This window comes from Sinohyriopsis cumingii, chromosome 2 (assembly GCF_028554795.1).
Source record: "Sinohyriopsis cumingii isolate HCF-2022 chromosome 2, ASM2855479v2, whole genome shotgun sequence".
NCBI classification, from domain to species: Eukaryota; Metazoa; Mollusca; class Bivalvia; order Unionida; family Unionidae; genus Sinohyriopsis; species Sinohyriopsis cumingii.
In genome coordinates this window covers 111,973,274-111,999,014 of record NC_142962.1, presented here as the reverse complement: position 1 = coordinate 111,999,014, position 25,741 = coordinate 111,973,274, and the positions used below count along the sequence as shown (strand labels likewise).

Genomic DNA, 25,741 nt, shown 5'->3' with positions numbered 1-25,741 from the left:
TGCGCAAGAATTCTGTCGTCAACACTGTACGTTGATGTAAGCAATATGGTGGCCATTAATTATAGTTGCGGTCTCACAGCTGACTCATAGAAATGGATATGCTGCTGACTACTGTATTTATGTCTGGGATAGTCCTAAGTCGAATACAGTACGTTAGGGCTTAGTGTGGAAGTACAGAAATATAAATAGCAATATGCAGAGTTTTCCAAATTTGAGAATTAATTTTCTGCAGGAATATACATGTTGACGTGAAAATGCTCTGACATATCACATGCTGGCATGGCCATCCCATTCAATAACAACAGCAAGTTCCACTAAATCGAGCTTATGCTATAGTCTAAATATGCTTTCCCGTTTGTGTGTCCCCCTCCTCCAGTTTAAAAGCAAAGGCACAAATGATATCAGGGATGCTTAGAACTGAATCAGTTTATTTATTGATTTATAATTTCAAACCTGATTATGCCAAAAGTGGCCATAACACAGTGATCATCTGAGCATTTCACTTCAAACGAAGTTTTCAGTTTAAAAGACGACCATTCTTGCCAGTCAATTCTGGTTTCTGGACAAGTCTATTTTCAGTGAAGTGGTATATGCAGGACTACACCTGTATGTACGTAGAAGGAAAATTCTGTGATGTCTGCTTCCGATATTTACAATGTCAAGTCAAGCACACACACAAAATGACAAATACAAATTCGCCTTTCCCTCGGATTTAACAAGAGGTGTAATTTTTATATTCATGAATTGAAAGAGATATTAAACTAAACTATCAGAAATAAGGCTAATTTACGGAATAATCCGGCAGTCACCGAACTACATGACAATGGTGTATGGGGAAATATACTCACCCATAGTGTATGCAATATGCTGTCGTGATAGTATCGTAAGATTTTTTATTGACGGGGTACAAACAAATAGGGAGCTCTATCTATCTATAAATATGCCGACACAGTCAGACATGGCTATTAAGCAACGGATGGTGTGTGGTGAAAGATAAAGTAAAGAAGGAAGTGATATCACAGTCAGAACAGCAATGATATAAAGGGCATACATAAGTAAAATATTGTCAGTGCACGTTTTAGTCCCTTAATACTCAGTCCAATCCGGCTGCTAAAGCAAATATGAGATAAGGACCTCCATCCGGCATAGTCCTGATAATCACTAGGTCTTACTCGTACCTGACTATTTCATTAGAACATGATTTTGGAACACTTCTGCTCCTGAATTCCAAGTCATGAATCAAACTACAGCAGCCAAGTTTGTTTATCACCGAGTATGTTATGTACAGAGCCTTATTTACTGTTGGGGGATATATTGTTACATCAAGAGAGAGAACTGTTCTAGTTTGAATGGGATAGACCATTTACGTTTCAAAGGTATCAGGTACTGACACATGGTTATTCCATTTTCCTTTCCTTGCCTAGCTGACGTTTTTTTTTTAATTTAAATTTTCTTCTACTATAAAACTCATTTCGTTCTGCCTCTCTCTTGACAATCAAGTTGACATGGAAATGGGGAGACACACAGAGAGAGAGAGAGAGAGAGAGAGAGACAGAGAGAGACAGAGACAGTGACAGAGAGAGAAAGAGAGAGAGAGAAAGAGAGAGAGAAAGAGAGAGAACCGGTTCTTCGTTTACCAACTCTTTTTGACATCAATGTGAGCTGTTTTGACATGGGGATATAATAATCAAGACCTTCGCACAAGGGCTAGTCTCGTTCCTTACAAATTCACTGTCCGTTTCAAGATCTAAGATATTGTTTTTTTTCAAGATATCAGAGCAGTGATAGTCATCACAATGAACGTAAGCCTGTATGCAGAATTTCACAAGTTTATCGAAATCAATAGTTTGTGTGAATTCTTTCAAGATAATTGGATTATCTGTGAAGAATAGCATTCATCAAATAAACATTAGACGGGTGAATGGGGCACTGGTATACCTTGAAGTGCGACCTTTATCAGAAGATAAGCTGCATAACGAGAGTAGCGAATAGCGTAAGGAACACCTAGCGTATCCGACATAGCGTTGTGTTGCTGTATTATGTCTACAACGGCGATATAATAAAATCTTGTGACCCTGCTATCGCCATAAATCTCTCACTTTTGGCTGTTCTGTTGTATGTCGGTCGTTAAAGAAGTTGTGGAGCTGCCTGATCACATAATTCAGATATGCAAGTAATAAATCTGATCTGAAATTCCCATGTGATTTCTGAAAGTATGACTTCTGTATCCCATTTAGAATGGCAATTTCCATCCACGTCGTACGTATTGGATTAACTTGCTGGTACTTGAAAAGCCTCACGGGTAACCTTTATTTGGTTATTTGTGAAACATTAACTGAGAGATATATCTTATTTTCCAACATCCAAAATCCAAAATGTGTTATTATTTGCATGATATTGTAATAAAGACAACTATATGTTCCAAGAAACATTGTGGAATATATTAAACCAAAGGTGTCCAGTCATCGATACCTGAGGAACTCTTGCTTATTCTCAAAAGGTGTTGTCGATTATATTAATCGTAAAAAGAAAAATTGAAAAAACGAAACATACATTTTGTCTCGAATATACAAAATTAAAATCTAGTACTTTTGAATGTTTACAAGGAACTCCAAGGAAGCGTAATAATTTTCAGAACATCGACGTGGTGCCACATCAAGTGAAAAACTCCAATCAATTGTATAATCACAGTTTCAGACACCCACCTGAACACCTTACGATCCAAAACGAAATTGATGAGTTTGATCAATAGTTGGATTATCCCTGCTAAACGAGAACAATCCACTACACGATTACAATAAGCATCGTCTTCGACGTTTTCGCATCTTTTGACAATTGTACAATATATATATATATATATATATATATATATATATATATATATATATATATATATATATATATATATCAAGGGAGTATTGTTGACTTTGTGCCTCCAAAGATCAGATAGTCGTTCTATGTCAGATCGTCAATGCGTATTGAGTAGCTACACTAAGTATGTGTCTGCATGAGGGTAAAAACAAATGGGATTATTTTGAACCCAGTTGTATTGTATATAATTATCACAATCGATTGCTAAACTATAGCGATGACACCAATATTATTAGCAGCAAGTGTAATCCACTATCGTCAGCAAAACTAACAAACTGGCTACTACTCATAGACCAGAAGAGACGATAAATAAATACTCAAGAGTGTTTCTTATAAATATTTCTTTACAAGTCTTACAAGTGATAGTTTTGAGGATTTTTTGCCACCAACAGTTAGTTTTGTTTCTTGGCAAAACAACTATTTGCAAACAAATATCTCACTAAAGTAGAACTTATTTGCTATACTCGAGGCAAAAATGTGACACATGTAATAGTGAACTGAATGCTGAAAATACTCAACACACTGGGACAGAGCCTGCTGAGATCTATTTTATGAGAGGAAAACTCTGACTCCAAACCCGAGCAGATTTAACTCGTTAGTCTTGTCAGTCAGTTTCTTCTAGGAAAAGGAAACCTTGATTCCAGACCCACCAAGCACCAGCCTTAAGATTATGGCTCTGCTGTGTTGTGGATACCTTCGGGAGAAGGAAATGCTACGGGAGTAAACCCAGACAGAAAAAAAATCCGGAGTGAGGCCCCTAAGGCGGCTGAGTGTCAACTACTACGACCTTGCAGAATCTCCTGCATCAAGACTAGTGTCAAATATCATGCTCAGCATTCCTTTGGACCCCAACAGCAATGACGAGAGGAGGATTTGGTCGTCTGGGCAGCCAAGAATCTCCATACTCCAAGCCGAGGCTTGCGTCCTGGAGAGAACACTCCAGAATGGCTACTGAGAAAGGAAACAACACAGAAGCTGGCAGTTTACGGGTTTTAAGTCCCACCCGACTAGCGTAAGGAAGGGGGGCTACGGGTCAATTTCTACGGTGGGAGAGAATATCGTTTCGCACTGGCCGACTACCGCCAGCCTCAAACCAGTCATCTCTGGTCAGTAAGGTGTTGACTGGCTAATGTCTGTCTGATCCAGTTGGTGTCTGGAGCTCATTGTATTGCTCAGCATGACAAGCAGAGTGATATTCCACACCAGACAAAAGAAACAAGAAACCAACAAAGTTGACTCCAACTCTTCGGTTTGCAGGCTGGGACGTCCTCACCATGTGCACCAACATCTCTGACGACCTTAGGGAGGTAGGCGACAACAGAAAGACTGCCATCATCATAGAGCTCACCAGACTAAATATCAGCATAGCTGCCCACCAGGAACCCAGACTTGTTTCTAGCTGCTCCCTCAGAGAGGAAAACTACATCTTCTTCTGGAAAGGTCGAGAACCTGAGGAGCCCAGCAAGCTCGAAATAGGCTTCGCCATCAAAGACACACTTCTGACCTCGGTTAAGCCTCCCTCATGGGGCACTGGGCGTCTCGTGTCCATCTGCCTCGCCACTGCTGAAGGTCTTGTCATCATTCTTAGTGTCTACGTCCCACCCTCACGTCTTCATAAGACACAAATGATCAGGTGTATGGGAAGCTGAACGAACAGGTCATAAAATGCCACCAAAACGAACTGCTTATCCTTCTAGGTGGATTTAATGTAGAGTAGGTGCGGACCACGAGTCATGGCCTACCTGTCTCTGACATCATGGCACTGGAAAAACCGAAGGAAACGGTTAAAGCGTGCTGAAGCTTTGCACCTACCATGACCTGTGCATTACAAACACCTTTTTCAAGTGTAAGCCGCAACACAAAGTGTCATGGAACCACCCAATGTCTCATTGCTGACTGCAGCTCGACTTGGTCATCACCTGTCGCTCTGCCCTTAACAGCGTCCTCTGCACCAGAAGCCATCACAGTGCAGACTGCGACTCCGACCACGCCCCTCGTACGCAGCATGGTGCGACTATTGCCACACACACTACACCGCTCTGATCTAAAAGGTTTCCCTCTCATCAACGCTCGCCTCAACACTGCGCAGATTCGATCCTCTCCAAGGTGTCCGCCCAGGACCAGGCTCTCCAGGATCTGCCAAAGCACAAGGACACTGCCAAGTGGATGGACATGAAGGGTGCACAGCCATGTCCACGTTTGGCAAGAAGGAGCGGCCCAGCCAGGACTGGTTCAGTGCACACCTTTCAAGGGTGGAACCAATATTCGAGAACAAACGAAAAGCCGTCGTAGCTTACAAAAATATGTCCCAATGAACGTGCCCGAAGCATCATCCAACGCATCGCTAGACAGCGAGTGAACGAGTACTGAAAGCAGTTGTGTGAAGGAATCCAGCGCAAACAAGTTATGTAAAGTGACTTCAAGAAATCTCTAGGCTGTACGTGAAAGGGTCGACCCCCACAGAAATTTCTGACGGGAAAGAAGAGCACAGGAAGTGAGCAACAGATGGCCAGATGGGTGGAGCAATACCCAGAGCTATACTCCCGAGAAACGTCAGTCACAGATGCGGCAATTAGCAACATAAAGAAACTGCCCAACATGGAGTAGGTCGACAAAGTGCCCACCTTAGAGGACATCAGTAAAGCTATCGACCCCCTCACAAACGACAAAGCACCAAGTAGCGACAGCATCCTGCTCGAAGGTATCAAACATGGGAAACCAACATTGCTTAAGCAGTTGACTAGCTACTCTGCCTCTGCTGAGAGGAAGGAGCAGTCCTCCAAGATATGCGCGACGCCCCAATTGTGACCCCTTACGAAAATAAGGGCGATCGCAGTGACTGTAATAATTACAGAGGGATCTCGCTCCTGACCAACATTAGCAAAGTGTACGCCCGAATCATACTCAACAGCCTGCAGCTGCTAACGGACCGTGTGTAACCGGAATCGCAGTGCGGCTTCAGAGCAGGCAGGTCGACAACATACATTATCTTCTCTCTCCGACAACACCAAGAGAAGAGCCTATAGCAAGGTCAGCCACTCTGCATAATTTTCATCTACCTCACCAAGGCCTTCGATCTGCTCAATAGGATGATCATATTTAAACTTCCCGGTAAGATGGGTTGCCCCTTAAAACTGCGCAGCATGATTATATCTTCCCATGACGATATGAAAGGAACATATCTGTATGATGGATCCTCCTCAGACTCCTTTCACCGTTAACTGCGGGGTGAAACAGGGCTGCTTGTTTCCGCAGACCCTTTTCGGGATTTTCTTCTCCCTGCTCATGTCCTACGCATTCGAATCGTCCACTGAAGACGATTATCTGTACACGAGGTCCGACGGGAGGCTGTTCAACAACTGTGCTCGAAGACCGAATGAAGATGGTCTTTTCAGATGACGCGGCTCTCGAGACCCACACCGAGGTTGCCCTCCATAGACTGGGAGACCATTTCGCTGACGCCTGCAAGCATTTTAGTCTCACCTTCAGCCTGATAAAGACAAATGTCAACGTGCAAGATACCACCGTTGTCCCTTCCATCATAATCGACGGTGTCACACTGGAAGAAGTCAACAAATTTACTTACCTAGGTTCAACCATCAGCAAAACTCTGTGGAATTGGACAGAAGGCTTGGAAACGCAAACACCATCTAGGCACGACTAACGAATGGGTGTGGAAAAATAAAGCGTTGACAGAGCACACCAAGATCCAAGTCTACCAGGCTTGCGTTCTCATCACTCTTAAATATGGAAGTGAGATCTGAAGCACGTACATGAGGCAAGAGCGCGGGCTCAACTCCTTCCATATACGGTGCCTAAAACGCATCCTGCAAAGCAGCTGGCAAGACCTCGTCGCACACAGCGAGATCCTTCACCGTGCTTGTATCCTCAGCATGTACTTCCTGCTGAGTAGACGCCGCCTTCGATGGCTTGGACACGTCTAACGCATGGAAGATTGAAGGATGCCAAAGGATATCATATATGGACAGCTGACCACTGGCACAAGAAGAGTCGGTCGCCCCTCATTTCGTTTCAAGGATGAGTGCAAGAGGGACACGAAGGCATGCGACATTTCACCCGACGTCTGGGAAGTGCAGGCCGATGACCGAGGCACCTGGAGACTGACGGTAAGCACGGGCATATCAGTTACTGATGTGAAGAGAGGACAGCTGGCAGCATAGAAACAGGATAGAAAGAAGAACGCGGCAGCATTTATAGCAACTCCAACTTTCCAGTGTGATTGTACCAACTGCAATGGGGACTGTCACTCCCGCATAGACCTGCACAGCCACAGCAGACGATATATATATATATATATATATATATATATATATATATATATATATATATATATATATATATATATATATATATATATATATATATATATATATATATGTGTGTGTGTGTGTGTGTTTGAATGTGTGTTTGTGTTTGTGTTTGTGTTCGACACATTATCGCATATATATTAATCACCAATGGCATCCTCGGACTCCTTTTATACATGGTTTCACACGAAGAAGGAAGAAACTGAAGGAGATGATGTGTTTGTTGTAACTTATATAGTGTTGTTGTGTCATCAGTCTCTCACTGAATCACTGTAATATAATTCCAGGTTTGAATTCATTATAATATCCAGTGAATGTCTCTGTCCAAGAATTTTGTCAGAACACTTTTGTATTTCCAGAGAAAACAATCACGTCAATTCAATAATTTTAAGAAAAATAAATCAGCCGAACTGGAACCAACACATAATATAACTTCAAAGTGCTAGATGTTAAAACGTGACTGGAAAGTTCCTTCAGCAGAAAGATTATATAGTTCTCTACTTGACGTCCGGTTAAAAATAGCATTTTCTAAAATAAATGCTATTAGCTAATGGAAAAAACTTTTTTAATGATCCCGATGTCAACAAAATATAAATATTAGTTTTTGTTAGAAACATTACTAGAAACATATTGCTAAAATTAGTATTGGACCTCGACTACACTAAGAAAATTCAAACGACATATATCCAGACCTAAATAGACATTTATTTCTTCTTCTAACAATGATCCTGATATTAAGCCCATATACATACATTATAATTTAGCTATGTATTAGTCGCTGAAACAGAATAAATGACAAGTGAATTCGGGTCAGGCAGAAATGAACTCAATTGTTGGAGAAGGTCAAGTCCAACCTACAGCGTTACATTACAATAACATGTAATGGAATAAAACAACGTAACTAACAAACAATGCAAAATAAATATACATAACATACATTTCAGCTATAGTTAATGGTTCTTGTGACTTTTATCAAGACTCGTAGCAAAGATAACGAGTAGCATCAAAGTTAAGACATTATACAATATGGAGAAATACTTACTAATTACCATCCTAGAAGCATTAAAGTGTGTTATGGACATCTTATTAACGTAATTCACGTGGAGGGTGTTGTTATTGCTGATGTTGTTTTAGATCTCACACCATCTATACTTGCATAATATACTGAAGTAAATTATAACTGGTGTAGGAAGAACCCAAGAAAACACTCGCAAGTATCTCCGACCCAGGTGGTGCTGCTGTCTGTGGAACTTTCTCACTAGCCCTGACCTAGACAAGATTCCACGCGATAGAGGTGGGATGGCAGTGAATGAAAGAATATTACTCCACTAGGCCACCTCCCCCCTTATAAGTGGTTTTGGATGTAATAAATCATAGTTGAGTTTTTTTTTATGGAATCTCTACTGGGACGAAATGTTTTATCGTCATTATGACCTCTAATATGAATGCAAATTGCTCGACAAATCTCTAATGTGGATCTTTACTTTTACACTGTTTAACGTTGAAAGAAACAACAAAATCAAGAAATGTCATGCCGAGCGGATGCAAGAGTGCATCCCAGTAAAAGTGCTATGTTTACGATGCGAATGATCTGTGCAGAATTTCTAACCCACATCTGTTTTAGCTGGAGTTTTGCACTATATGTATACTGTTCATGAAACATATAGTTTGCACCCTAAGACTACATATTGCATCCTATCTTAATGTTGACAGTATACACCGCTGACATATAAGTGGAGGAGAACGACACATATTTTACTGGTGAACCTACTTGTAATTTTACATAGCTGAACCCACCATGGGGATAAGAAGTATAGTTTTGCTCTGTGTTTTCCATTGTTTGTCAGTGGATGGACAAGTTTTGGGTGAGTGATGTTTACTGATATATATATATGAGATTTCGCTCCACAGTACTTTTTTGAATTTAATTAAATCTTATAACATGCGTAGGAGCATTGCGTGAACTGTTATGCATATTTCATTTGCATTATTTGTTAGTTTTGTTCTTTTAAATTTAATTTCTATTTATTCTATTGTAATGTAATGTTAGGTATTGTAAAAATAATGTAATGTAACATTGTACTTTGGACTTAACCTTATGCAAACTTAAGTTCGACTTATATGGGTGTATTAACAGGATCTTATTTAATAGAAGTACATATGTTTATTTTGGTCTGGGTCTATACATTTCGATTACTGACTTACCTTTTCATTATTTATCAATATATACATTTTAATTGCTGACTTACCTTTCCACCATTCGTTATTAATATATATATATTTCCGCTACTGACTTACCTAATCATTCTTTATATATAGATACATTTTGAGTACTGACTTACCTTTTCATTCTTTATTAATATATACATTTTGATTGCTGACTTACCTTTTCATAAGTAGATTCATACAATATTTGTAATGTCGGACATTCGAAATGAATATATATTTAGTATAGGCATATGTTTCGCTTAATAGAATAAAATGAAATGATATTCCGGAATCCATCCACCATAATTGTATCGGCTTAATTATAACTATGTGCCTTCCTAGTTTTGTGACGAGTATTTTTTGAATTTTTTTTAAGGTTGCCATTAATGATCTAATTTATTTATTTTCGATCTTCGGCTAGCTAATCTTATCAGCAAATGGAATGAATTATGAAACATGTAAGCAGAATGATGGAAAGTGAAAGAGTAAACGGGAGAGTAAAATGAACGACAAAATGAACAAGGGGACGAACGAAAAATTATAAGTAATGTACAAAAAACATAGACCATAAAGGAAATATATATTACATAATAATAATGATATAGAAGAGGATAATTAAGGACGAAACTGTTTCGCAAATGGGGCATTATAATCGTACTGAAACCAAAAATTGAAAAAAATATGCAATTTATGAAAAGATCGGAGGTCGCAAATTAATTATTGTTATATATATATGTATGGTTAACAGAGCTGAAAGTGAAATATGATTTTTTCACAGTGCTAACACTTGATGAAATACGTCGAAAGACTTAGCTGTTTTCTCTGCTTACCATACAGCACAGGCCAGGATAATTACTACTAAGAACAAATTAAAAAAGTATTTACAGAAAGTGTGGAAAGCACATACTCTAAGAAATATAAAACACAGTGTTTAAGGAGCTCTGGTAAGGTATTTCATGCCAGTTCGTAATGCAGACGTTACTCAGGAAGTGTTTCATACCACTTTATTTAGGCCGTGTTTCATACCACTTTATTTAGGCCGTGTTTCATACCACTTTACACAGGCAGTGTTTACTACCACTTTACCCAGGCAGTTTTTCATATGAATTTAATCAGGCAGTGATTGATAACACTTTATCTAGGCCGTGTTTTATAGCACTTTGTAGAGCAGACTTAACTCAGGCAGCGTTTGATAACAATTTACTCAGGAAGTGTTTAATACCACTTTACTAAGGCAGTGTTTCACACCACGTTACCCAGGCAGTGTTTCATACCACCTTATTCAGGCAGTGTTTGATACCATTTACTAAGACAGTGTTACAAATCACTTTACTCAAGCAGTGTTTCATAACACTTTACTATGGTAGTGTTTTGTAAAACTTTACTCTGGCAGTATTACATACCACTTTACTTGGGCAGTTTTTCATACCGCTTTACTCAAGCAGTGTTTCATATCACTTTGCTCTGGCAGTGGTTCGTACCACCTTGTGTTGCAGACTTTACTCAGGCAGAATTTCATAACACTTTACTTAGGATGTGTTTCATAAAATTTTACTTGGACAGTGTTTCATACCACTTTACTAAGGCACTGTTTCATTCCAGTTTACTCAGGCAACAGTATTTCATACAACTATACCTAGGCAGTGTTTCATACCACTTTGCTCAGGCAGTGTTTCATACAATTTTACCCAAGCAGTGTTTCACTCAACTATAGTCAGGTAGTGTTTGATACCACTTTACTCAGACAGTGTTATAAATCACTTTATTTGGGTTTTGTTTCATATCACTTTACTCAGGAAGTGTTTCATACCACATTACCCAGGTTCTGTTTCATACCACATTGCATAGGCAGTGTTTCATACGACTTTACTCAGGCAGTGTTTCATAGGACCTTATTCAGTCTGTGCTTCTTACCATTTTAGTCATTCGTAGTTTCATACTTTATTCTCAGGCAGTGTTTCTTGCCGCATTACCCAGTCAGTGTTTCATACCAATTTATTCGGGCAGTGTTTCATACTATTTTACCAATGCATATGCTGATATAATTTTATTCAGGTAGTAATTCGTACCACTTTGATGAGGTAGTTTTTCATACTACTCTACTCAGGCAGTGTTTCAAACCACATTATAAAGGCAGTGTTTAATAATTGTTTATTTTGGCAGAGTTTCATACCACTTTACTCAAGCATTGTTTCTTAGCACGTTACTCATGCAGTGTTTCATATCAGCTTACGCAGTCAGTGTTTCATACAACATTACAAAGGCAGTATTTGATACCATTTTCTCAGGCATTGTTTCATACCACTTTACTAAGGCAGTGTTTCATACTATTATATCCAGGCAATGTTTCATACCACATTACTCAGGCAGTCATATCACTTTACTCAGGCAGTGTTTCTTATCACTTTACCCAGCCAGTTTTGCATGCCATTTTACTCAGACAGTGTTTTGTACAACTGTACCCAGGCAGTGTTATATGCCATTTTAATCAGTCAGTATTTCATACCATCTTACTCAGGCAGTTTTTCATACCACTTTACTCAGGCAGTATTTTCTTATCATTTTACGGAGTTAGTGTTTCATATATCTTCGCTCAGGCAATATTTCATATCTCTTTACTCAGACAGTGTTTCATATCGCTTTACTTAGGCAGTGTTTCATAACACTTTCATACTAAGGTTGTATTGCAGACTTTGCCAAGGCAGATTATTTTTGCTGAGATTTTATTACACGATTTTATACAGGCATTGAGTTTCATACAGTTGTATTGCAGATTTTGCACAGGCAATGTGTCTCATACCACTGTACTCATGCAGATCATTTCATACTGAAGTTGTATTGCCGACTTTACACAGGCAGTGTGTTTCATACATGACTTGTATTTCAGAATTTACACAGGCAGTGTATTTCATACTACCTTACTCAGGCAGCGCATTTCATACTAAATTTGTATCGCAGACTTTACCAAGGCAGATCATGTCTTCATGAAGTTGTATTGCAGACTTTATGTAGGCAGTGTTTCATACCACTTTACACAGGCATTGTGTGTCATACTGAACTTGTATTGCTGACTTTACCAATGCAGAACATTTCATACTAAAGTTGTATTGCAGCTATTACACAGGCAGTGTGTTTCATACTGAAGTTGTAATGCATACTTTAGTCAGATGTTCATAACAATGCTGCATTGAATACTTTAATTAACGGTTAGTTAAGTAACTCAAGTTGTCCTTTCAGCATTAATAAGTTATTATGTATTTTCTCACATTTTCTAGTAGATTCTACCTTTTTCAATTGAAACGTAGCAGCAATAGGGAGTTGTATGCTCTGTCTCATTTTGACTAGGAATATACATATATAACAACAGTAGCAACAACTGTACTTACAGTAGAGGCAATATTAGTATAATCTTGGTAGGAATAGTAACGGTAGTAGTGGTAGTAGAAAGTGGTGTGCATATTTAGCAGAGATCACAATTCTTTTGTCATTACTACCGCATTATCTTGCTTTTTAACGTTTCTAAAATATACTTACAATATTCATTTCCTCAACTATTATATTAAGTCTTAATTGGTAATTAATTTTTTTTTACGTCTGCTGTTCATAATCTATTTTAAGATCAGTATAGTCCTAAAAGATGTATTATCTGTGCTAATGGCTGTGTACGCGATCTAAGTGGAAGCTTACCAAAAGTGTCCTGAACATATTTAAGGTACTTACGCTTGTCCGACGCATGGTGATTTGAAACATATTACTTCTAGTCAAAATAAAAAAATACATAGGAATTTAAGAATATGTGGGGATGGGCATGATGTCACCCTAATTTGTTTTACACTTACACCTTTTGTTTCAACTGAGATCCGACTTTAACTTTAGAACGCGAGCATGTAAGATGTTAAACAACTGAACACTTTCTTTATCTTTTTTCTACTGTTTGTTAAACGGTTAAATCAGTTGATCAATCAGTATGTTAAAGAGTGTGCACGTTAACTTTTGACTGTGATCTCTGAGGAATAATATATAGTCAGCCAGCTATTGTAGAATGTTAGCCAATCTCCACGAAGTAATGGAGTGATGCATTACTTAGCTAGAGTTGTTGACGTTGTTGCTTCCACGCATACATATATACAGAGACAATTCATCTCATCCATTTTTTGTTGTAATTCATAGACAACAGGTTTTGAGGTTCGAAACAGTGTGGATAGAGTTCACTCGGTAGCAGTATCAATACAGGTAGATGATGGTCAATTACGTGTTTACGATTGTTTCAGCCTGCATTGGCATACATGAAAACATTTATGTTGTAGAGTAGATGAATCTTGACACGAGTGTTATCAACAATAATAATAAGGACATATTCTTATTTGATCTTTTCACCACTTGGTTTTATTCTAAAATTTAAGGATATTTCGCATAAATAATCAGTGCTAGATTCATCAAACTAAACGATTCTTTGCATATATGTTTAGCTCCCGTACACATACAAGTATACAATCATACACTTGCACACATATACATATACACATATAGATACACATACATAGATACACACATCCATAGATAAATACTTATACATGCATATACATATATACTCACATATACATACACATACATAGATAAATTCGTATAATTACAAATATACATGCACTAGATGCACATAAATACATAGGCATGCGAAACGGGTATGCCCATGTACATATGCATGTTACCACTAGATATAACATTAACTTATTAATACCTGTTTAATGCAGAAAATACTTCTTTACTCATTTGATATTATTTGCATTCATTTATCAGTTTAGGTGATTATTTTCTCTTGTTACCAATCTCCTGATACATAAATAATAAGACAAATTACTCTAACACTTTACATAAACAACAAAGGTGAAATTCCTTACTTTATGGTTCTGTAAAACTACATATATTTTCTTGTCTAATATACGTAACAATAACATTAAGTGAACGAGGTCGTACCTCCTTCCATCAGTGCACACATGCTAAGCTTATTTAAAATTGATTTGCAAACGTTGTTCGAATCATATTTGTCATCAGACTTTTTTTCCGCGTACAAGTGACATATGAATAATATTTTTAAATCTTACACAACATTTTCTTTTTCTTAATATGTTTTGTTTGGTGTTACATAGTTAAAAATACCTTATACATATATCAATTCGGATGCTAAAAAAGCAGATTTATTACTGCGTCTCTTGTTTTGGTCTATTATATGAAAAATAATTTACGGTATATATCTGGCCTATTATATCAAAATGAATTTACGGCATATGTTTGGTCTATTATAACAAAATAAATTTACAATATATATTTGGTCTCTTATACCAAAAGAATTTAGGGTATTTATTCGGTCTATTTTATCAAAAAGAACTTACGGTATATATTTGGTATATTATATCAAAATGAATTTACGGTATATGTTTGATCTATTATATCAAAATAAATGTACGGCATATGTTTGGTATATTATAAAAAAAATAAATGTATGGTATCTATTTGGTCTCTTATATCAAAAAGAATGTACGGTATCTATTTGGTCTCTTATATCAAAAAGAATTTACGGTATATATTTGGTCTATTATATCAAAATGAATTTACGGCATCTGTTTGGTCTATTAGAACATAATAAATGTACGGTATCTATTTGGTCTCTTATATCAAAATGAATTTACGGTATATATTTGGTCTATTATATCAAAATGAATTTACGGCATCCGTTTGGTCTATTATAACAAAAAATTAATTTTTTTCTGAAACTTGAATATAATGCAGAGGAATAAACTTATTCATTATCTATCCAATAAAAAAAATAAATAAAGACTCAGATTGTGACCCATTGCTCCATCTACCCCCTCCCACACACACCCCGGTAAAGTCTCTAAGGAGTCATTAAATAAAGCTCACATTCAGGTAGGGACTTTTCCAAGTTTGTTCAAAAATGTATTCATTTAAACAATTATATGCATTTTATCAGTTTGAAGCTATCTCATATCGAGGGAAATTTTTGTAAATTTGAAAGGCAAGAAAACGTATTCATTCCAATAACTACATCTTGATGATGCAATACATATTTATGAGGCAATGCATCATGATAAGGCAATACATCTTGATGAGGCAATACATCTTCAAGAGGCAATACATCAGGATGAGGCAACACATCTTGTTGAGGCAACACATCATGATGAGGCAATATATGATGATGATGCAACACATATTGATGAGGCAATACATCATGATGAGGCAATACATCATGATGAGGCAATGCATCTTGATTAGGCAATACATCTTGATGATGCAATACATCATGATGAGGCAATGCATCTTGATGAGGCAATAAATCTTGGTGAGAACACGTGGGACGGTATGGGCCGTGTTTTTCACATTACCGATATGGGTTAAATAATAACTTTGCTGTTTATTTCGTAGGGATGGTTCATGATCAAGTTTTCAAACTGACGTTGAACCAATTATATTTATGGCCTATGCCAAATATATACATGGCGTTTATCAAATAAATTGTATAGCCTATACCAACTATATATATATGTGGCCTGTACCAAATATATATATGGCATATACGAAATATATATATGGCCTATACCAAATATATATGTAGCCTATACCAAATATATAAATGGCCTGTACGAACTATCTATCTATATATATATATATATATATATCCTGTACCAAATATATGTATGGCCTATACCAAGTATATATATATATATATATATATATATATATATATATATATATATATATATATATATATATATATATATATAGATCTATATATATATATATATATATATATATATATATATATGGTATGTACCAAATACATATATGGCCTGTACCAAATATACGTATGACCTATTCCATAGCAAAGATGGTAGTGCAATTGCTTTTGGATATCGAGTCAGTCATCGTCGTAGTCGATCTCGAATCGATTGAACTGCTTATAATCCCAAATTAAATTCGTTAACCATTCCATATCAAAGATGGTAGTGTAACTGCTTTCGGATATCGAGTCAGTGATCGTCGTACTCGATCTCGAATCGATTTAACTGCTACCAATCCCAAATTCGCTAACACTTCCATAGCAAAGATGGTAGTGTAATTGCTTTTGGATATCGAGTCAGTGATCGTCGTAGTCAATGTCGAATCGATTGAACTGCTAATAATCCCAAATTCGTTAATCATTCCATAACAAAGATGTTAGTGTAATTGCGCTTTGATATCGAGTCACTGATCGTGGTACATGATCTCGAATCGATTGAACTGCTACCAATCCCAAATACGTTAATCATTCCATAGCAAAGATGTTAGTGCAATTGCTCTTTGATATCGAGTCAGTGATCGTCGTACTCGATCTTGAATCGATTGAACTGCTACAATCCCAAATTCGTTAACCATTACACAGCAAGGATGGTATTATAAATGAATATGAATATCGAGACAGTGATTGTCGCACTCCATCTCGAATCGATTTGACTGCTACCAATCCCAAGTTCGCTAACCATTCCATAGCAAAGATGGTAGTGTAATTGATTTTGGATATCGAGTCACTGATCGTTATACTCGATCTCAAATCGATTTAACCGCTACCAATCCCAAATTCGTTAATCATTACATAGCAAAGATGTTAGTGCAATTGCTCTTTGATATCGAGTTAGTGATCGTCGTACTCGATCTTGAATCGACTGAACTGCTGCAAATCCCAAATTCGTTAACCATTCCATAGCAAAGATGGTAGTGCAATTGCTTTTGCTTATCGAGTCAGTGATCGTAGTACTCGATCTCGAATCGATTGAACTGCTACAATCCCAAATTCTTTAACCATTACACAGCAAGGATCGTATTGTAAATGAATATGGATATCGAGACAGTGATCGTCGTACTCGATCTCGAATCGATTTGGCTGCTACCAATCCCAAATTCTCCAACCATTCCATAGCAAAGATGGTAGTGTAGTTGATTTTGGATATCGAGTCACTGATCGTCATACTCGATCTCGTATCGATTTAACTGCTACCAATCCCAAATTCGTTAACCCTTCCATATCAAAGATAATTGTGGAATTGCTTTTGGATATCGAGTCAGTGAAAGTCGTGCTCGATCTGGAATCGATTGAACTGCTACCAATCCCAAATTCGTTAACCATTCCCTTGCACAAACAGTAGTGTAATTGTTTTTGTATATCGTGTCAGTGATCGTCGTACTCGACCTCAAATCCATTGAAATGCTACCAATCCCAAATTCGTTAATCATTCCATAGCAAAGATGGTAGTCTAATTGCTCTTTGATATCGAGTCAGTGATCGTCGTACTCGGTCTCGAATCGATTGAACTGCTACTAATCCCAAATTTGTTAACCATTCCATAGCAAAGGTGATAGTATAATTGCTTCTGGATATCGAGTCGATGATCGTCGTCCTCGATCTCGAATCGATTTAACAGCTACCAATCCCAAATTCGTTACCCATTCCATAGTAAAGATGGTAGTGCAATTGCTTTTAGGTAGTCAGTGATTGTCGTACTCAATCTCGAATCGATTGAACTGCTATCAATCCCAAATTCGTTAACCATTCCATATCAAAGATAATTGTGTAATTGCTTTTCGATATCGAGTCAGCGATAGTCGTGCTCGCTCTCGAATCGATTGAACTGCTACCAATCATAAATTCGTTAACCATTCCCTAGCAAAGACAGTAGTGTAATTGTTTTTGTATATCGTGTCAGTGATCGTCGTACTCGACCTCAAATCGAGTGAACTGCTACCAAACCCAAATTCGTTAATAATTTCCTAGCAAAGATGGTAGTGTAACTGATTTTGGATATCGAGTCACTGATCGTCATACTCGATCTCGTATCGATTTAACTGCTACCAATCCCAAATTCGTTAACCATTCCATATCAAAGATAATTGTGGAATTGCTTTTGGATATCGAGTCAATGAAAGTCGTGCTCGATCTGGAATCGATTGAACTGCTACCAATCCCAAATTCGTTAACCATTCCCTTGCACAAACAGTAGTGTAATTGTTTTTGTATATCGTGTCAGTGATCGTCGTACTCGACTTCAAATCCATTGAAATGCTACCAATCCCAAATTCGTTAATCATTCCATAGCAAAGATGGTAGTCTAATTGCTCTTTGATATCGAGTCAGTGATCGTCGTACTCGGTCTCGAATCGATTGAACTGCTACTAATCCCAAATTTGTTAACCATTCCATAGCAAAGGTGATAGTATAATTGCTTCTGGATATCGAGTCGATGATCGTCGTCCTCGATCTCGAATCGATTTAACTGCTACCAATCCCAAATTCGTTACCCATTCCATAGTAAAGATGGTAGTGTAATTGCTTTTAGATAGTCAGTTATTGTCGTACTCAATCTCGAATCGATTGAACTGCTACCAATCCCAAATGCATTAACTATTCCATAGCAAATGTGGTAGCATAAATCATGTTGGATATCGAGTCAATGATCGTCTTACTCGTTCTTGAATCGATTGAACTGCTACCAATCCCTAATTCGTTAACCATTCCATAGCAAAGATGGTGGAGTAATTGCTTTTGGATATCGAGTCAATGTTCGTCTAACTCGATCTGGAATCGATTTAACTGCTACCAATACCAAATTCGTTAACCATTCCACAGGAAAGATAGTAATGAAGTTGCTTTTGGATATCGAGTCACTGATCGTCGTACTCAATCTCGAATCGATTGAACTGCTACCAGTCCCAAATTCATTTACGATTCCATGGCAAAGATGGCAGTGTAAATGCTTTTGGATATGACGTCAGTGATCGTTGTACTCGATATCGAATCAATTTAATTGCTACCAATCCCAATTTGTTTAAGAATTCCATAACAAAGCTAATTGTTTAATTACTTTTGGATATCGAGCCAATGATCGTCTTACTCGTTCTCGAATCGATTTAACTGCCACCAATACCAAATATGTTAACCATTCCATAGCAAACATGGGAAGTGTAATTGCTTTTGGATATCGAATCACTGATCGTCATACTCGATCACAAATCGATTTAACCGCTACCCATTAAAAATTCGTTACCCATTCCATAGTAAAAATGGTAGTGTAATTGCTTTTAGATAGTCAGTGATTGTCGTACTCGATCTGGAATCGATTGAATTGCTACCAATCCCAAAATCGTTAACATTCCATTGCAAAGATGGTAGTGTAATTACTTTTGGATATCGAGTCATTGATCTTCATACTCGACCTCGAATCGATTGAACTGCTATCAATCCCAAATTCGTTAACCATTCCATATCAAAGATAATTGTGTAATTGCTTTTCGTTATCGAGTCAGCGATAATTGTGCTCGCTCTCGAATCGATTGAATTGCTACCAATCAAAAATGCGTTAACCATTCCCTAGCAAAGATGGTAGTGTAATTGATTTTGGTTATCGAGTCAGTGAACGTCGTACTCGACGTCAAATCGATTGAACTGCTACCAATCACAAATTCGTTAATAATTCCCTAGCAAAGATGGTAGTGTAATTGCTTTTGGATATCGAGTCAGTGATCGTCATACTCTATCTCGAATCGATTTAACTGCTTCCAATCCCAAATTCGTTAACCATTCCATATCAAAGATAATTGTGGAATTGCTTTTGGATATCGAGTCTGTGAAAGTCGTGCTCGATCTGGAATCGATTTAACTGCTACCAATCCCAAATTCGTTAACCATTCCCTTGCACAAACAGTAGTCTAATTGTTTTTGTATATCGTGTCAGTGATCGTCGTACTCGACCTCAAATCAATTGAAATGCTACCAATCCCAAATTCGTTAATCATTCCATAGCAAAGATGGTAGTCTAATTGCTCTTTGATATCGAGTCAGTGATCGTCGTACTCGGTCTCGAATCGATTGAACTGCTACTAATCCCAAATTTGTTAACCATTCCATAGCAAAGGTGGTAGTATAATTGCTTCTGGATATCAAGTCGATGATCGTCGTCCTCGATCTCGAATCGATTTAACTGCTACCAATCCCAAATTCGTTACCCATTCCATAGTAAAGATGGTAGTGTAATTGCCTTTAGATAGTCAGTGATTGTCGTACTCGATCTCGAATCGATTGAACTGCTACCAATCTCACATTCGTTAACTATTCCATAGCAAATGTGGTAGCATAAATCCTTTTGGATATCGAGTCAATGATCGTCTTACTCGCTCTCGAATCGATTGAACTGCTACCAATCCCTAATTCGTTAACCATTCCATAGCAAAGATGGTGGAGTAATTGCTTTTGGATATCGAGTCAGTGTTCGTCTAACTCGATCTGGAATGATTTAACTGCTACCAATACCAAATTCGTTAACCATTCCACAGGAAAGATAGTAATGAAGTTGCTTTTGGATATCGAGTCACTGATTGTCGTACTCGATCTCGAATCTATTGAACTGCTACCAGTCCCAAATTCATTTACCATTCCATAGCAAAGATGGTAGTGTAATTTCTTTTGGATGGAACGTCAGTGATCGTCGTACTCGATATCGAATCGATTTAACTGCTACCAATCCCAATTTTTTTAAGAATTCCATAACAAAGCTAATTGTGTAATTGCTTTTGGATATCGAGTCAGTGATCGTCTTACTCGATCTCGAATCGAATTAACTGCTACCAATCCCGAATTTGTTAACCATTCCATAGCAAAGATAGGAAGTGTAATTGCTTTTGGATATCGAGTCACTGATCGTCGTACTCAATCTCGAATCGATTAAACTGCTACCAATCCCAAACTCGTTAACCATTCCATAGCAAAGATAGTAGAGTAATTGCTTTTGGATATCGAGTCACTGATCGTCGTACTCAATCTCGAATCGATTGAACTGCTACCATTCCCAAATTCGTTAAAAATTCCATAGCAAAGATGGTAGTGTAATTGCTCTTTGAAATCGAGTCAGTGATGGTCGTACTCGATGTCGATTTGATTAGACTGTTACCATTCCAAAATTCGTTAACCATTCCATAGCAAAGATAATTGTGTAATTGCTTTTGGATATCGAGTCAGTGATCGTCGTACTCGATCTCGAATCGATTGAACTGCTACCACTCTCAAATTCGTTAACCATTCCATAGCAAAGATTGGAAGTGTAATTGCTTTTGGATATCGAGTCACTGATCGTCGTACTCAATCTCGAATCGATTGAACTGCTACCAATCCCAAATTCGTTAAAAATTCCATAGCAAAGATGGTAGTTTAATTGCTTTATTGTTATCAAGTGAATGATCGTCTTTCTCGAACTCGAATCGCTTGAACTGCTACCAAGCTCTAATTCCTTAACAATTCCATAGGAAAGATTGTAGTGCAATTGCTTTTGGAAATCGAGTCAGTGATCGTCGCACTCGATCTCGAATCGATTGAATTGCTACCAATCCAAAATTCGTTAACCATTCCATAGCAAAGATGGTAGTGTAATTGATTTTGCACATCGTGTCAGTGATCGTCGTACTAAATCTCGAATCGATTGAACTGCTGCTAATCGCAAAGTCGTTAACCATGGAATCAGTGATCGTCGTACTATATCTCGATTCGATTGAACTGCTACCAATCCCAAATTCGTTAACCATTCCATAGCAAAGATAATTGTGTAATTGCTTTTGGATATCGATTGAGTGATCGTCGTACTCAATCTCGACGTCGATTGAACTGCCACCAATCCCAAATTCGTTAACCTTTCCACAGTAAGGTTGATAGTGTAATTGGTCTTTGATATTGAGTCTGTGATCGTCGTAGACGATGTCGAATCGATTGAACTGCTGTCAGTCCCAAATTTGTGATGCATTCCATAGCAAAGAAGGTTGTGTAATTGCTTTTGGATATTGAGTCAGTAGTCGTCGTACTCGATTTCGAATCGATTGAACTGCTACCAATCCCAAATTCGTTAACCATTCCATAGAAAAGATAGTACTGTAATTGCATTTTTATATCGCGTCAGTGATCGTCGTACTCGACCTCGAATCGATTGAACTGCTAACAATCCCAAATTCGTTAATCATTCCATAGCAAAGATGGTACTGTAATTGATTTTGAATATCGAGTCATTGATCGTCGTACTCCATCTCGAATCGATTGAACTTTTATCAATTCTAAATTCGTTAACCATTCCAAAGCTAAAATGGTAGTGTAATTGCTTTTGGATATCGAATCAGTGATCGTCGTACTCGATCTCGAATCGATTGAACTGCTACCAATTCCTAATTCGTGAGCAATTCCATAGCAACGATGGTAGAGTAATTGCTTTTTGCTATCGAGTCAGTGATCGTCGAACTCGATCTCGAATCGATTGAACTGCTACCAATCCCAATTTCGTTAACCATTCCATCGCAAATATAGTAGTGTAATTGCTTTTGGATATCGAGTCAGTGATCGCCGTACTCGATCTCAAATCGATTGAACTGCTACAAATCCCAAATTCTTTAACCATTCCATAGCAAAGATGGTAGTGTACTTGCTTTTGGACATAGAGTCACTGATAGTCATACTCGATCGCGCATCGATTGAACTGCTACTAATCCCAAATTCGTTACCCATTCCATAACAAAGATGGTAGTGTAATCGCTTTTGGATATCAAGTCAGTGATCGTCGTACTCGATCTTGAATAGATTGAACTGCTGCCAATTCAAAATTCGTTAACCATTCCATGACAAAGCTTTTATTGTCATCAACGACTCGCATTCCAAAGTATTGAAATTTTGTCTTGAAGTATACATATATCTCACTTGCTGTCATAACAATCTAAAGAAAGAAATACGGTTAAAAAATAACATGTATTTGTATGGATGCATATTTAAAGGTAAGAAAATGGAATTATATTTAAAAAGTAGACACATTAGTTAGTACATGAACGTGAGAGTAGCTTTTTAGTACACGAATCAAGTATGGGAACGAAGCAGCTACATTTTCCACATTTTGTATATAATATGGGATTGCAGCATTTAATAACGATCGTACCTTCTAAGATACCATCTTTGAAAAAATTATATTTATATATTGCAAAATATGCATTTCTTATATTATTTTACACGTTGGTTGTGTATGGGTATGAACAAACGAAATAAGATAAACATTTGACAGACACATGCATCAAGGAAGTCACTAATTTTCGACCCATTGTAGGGAATCATGTGCACGTTTCTGATTGGTCATTTTGATAACTCCGCTGAGATATTAGAAAGAAGAATTAGTTTAAATATAAACATTGTTCATGACGCCAATTCAGAACCTCTTTATATTCACATGAATAAAATTAATTATATTTTGTATGCAGTGTAATACAACGTTGCAGTAAATGTTCTGTACTTTGCACATTACTGCAGCTTACAGAAAGCCTTGTTGATACAATAATTCAAAAATTGTTCAGGTTGTTTTGGGCCAGGTAAAATATATTTTCTGATCATCTCATAAAACGTTTGTTTCACTGAAATGACATTTCTATTTATTAGTGCTTGGACATTGCAAACGTGAACGTTTTCAAAAGAAAATTTAGATTATGATGTTTTCTATTTGATATTACTTGCTATGCCAATTTTGATCATTAAAACTGTATTTGGCAGTATGTCAGTTGGATAAGGTCCAGCGGAATTTACAAAATGTATGTTTCTTATGCATGGAGGGAATGAATAAACACATATGGTTTGCGTCGTATGTATGATTCGCTATTGCTGCTAATATTGAAACATTTGTGGATAATATCTATATTATATAAATTAATGTTATTTATATTTGGGGTTTCAACTAAAGATGGTAATGTTCTCTACACGTATTGTATCAACAATCTCTTCTTCACGAGTAACGTCTACCACTACTACCAGCACTACTACTACCACCAATAATAATACAAAGTTCAACAACAACAGAAACAAGAATACTACTACTTCTAATAATACTATAAGATGTTTACTCAGCGCGAAGTCAAGATGCAGTTAATTGCAGCTGAATCTCAAATTACATGATCCTTCTAGAATTTATTCAAAGTAGTGAACACAATATTTAATTGATTTCTGAGTTTAAGAAATCACCATAGCTGCATTAGTAACTTAATCGTCAGTATGTTGCTAATGTTGACTATTTACACACTGTTCTTTTACGTTGTTTTCTCTGTGCAAATTTATTTTTTTTTCGTTGATACATCCGTGTAAAATGCAATCTTTCGGTTAATAGTTAAACATTTTTTCACGTACATTTGCTAATAAATTCAGGTTTTCGAACTTTTGGTGCAAGTACACATATTTTGATAATAGCCGTTAACAAATTAAATTACCAGTTTTTTTAATTACAATGTTACACGTGCTATACCTTATCACTGTTAAGAATTTATACTCTATTAGAGGAGATAATCATTCTGCAACGTACTAATTAGTAGCATCCCCAAGTTCTACCCATCACTTGCTAGAAATATCGCAAAACACAGATCCAAAACTCCACGTTATGGCTTAGTATCCGACGCAGATCCAAAACTCCATATTATGGCTTCCTATACGACGCAGATCCAAAACTCCACGTTATGGCTTAGTATACGACGCAGCTAGTTGTGAACAAATAATTTCTAAAGACACGATTTAACATCGATCTCAAATCATTCCTGGGTTGGTAAGGATTAATAACAATGTTGCAAATTGTTATAACTGAAAGTAGCTTTTGTTAATTGATATGCTGTTACCATGCATAAAAAAAAAATGCCAACCGTAATGAATACTCTCTTGTACATTGTAAATGAGTGACGTCGGATTTGTAATAGCTGTACCCAGTGTAAAGTTTGCTGTGCAAAATTAAAAGAATATTCGAGGCGTACATAGTACGATATTGAAATAACTGAATTATTTTGATACAAATTATTGAATGTTTTGAACAAATAGAATGTAACAAAATTTGCAAAGGATATGCCAATTTGACATACACACTTGTCTATATTTATATTACCACTAGGAATCTGCCGTGAATGTTACATAAGCATATCTAACACAGAACAATATACATTTATTCTGAGAGCGATATATATACTTTCAAGCAATGATATTGCTATTTAACGAACAAAACGAGGTGTCATTATTACATATATTCCATAGCAACGAAAGCCATATAAATTCAAGTTTGGTATGTGGAGAGAGTTTAATAACAACATAATCAACTATATAATGTGGAAAACGCATCCGGTACTTTCCAACGTAGTGGAAAGGTGAAAGGTTTAACAATGTTAAGTGGAAAGAATTTGATCGCTAGATTATATGACCCTGATAAATTAACTGACGAACCACTGATTATGATCGGATAGGAAAGTAA

General features: G+C 37.1%; 1 protein-coding gene across 1 annotated transcript in view; it reads left to right on the top strand.

Annotated features, from left to right (window-relative positions):
- The first annotated feature begins 8,938 nt into the window (after positions 1 to 8,938).
- The window catches only part of LOC149805617 (uncharacterized), a 51,087-nt gene continuing 34,284 nt past the window's right edge, over positions 8,939 to 25,741 (top strand). Inside the window, exon 1 of the mRNA XM_089950255.1 lies at positions 8,939 to 9,064. Coding sequence (XP_089806381.1) covers positions 8,998 to 9,064 — 67 coding nt within the window. The 5' untranslated portion in view covers positions 8,939 to 8,997. The remainder of the gene's footprint in view (positions 9,065 to 25,741) is intronic.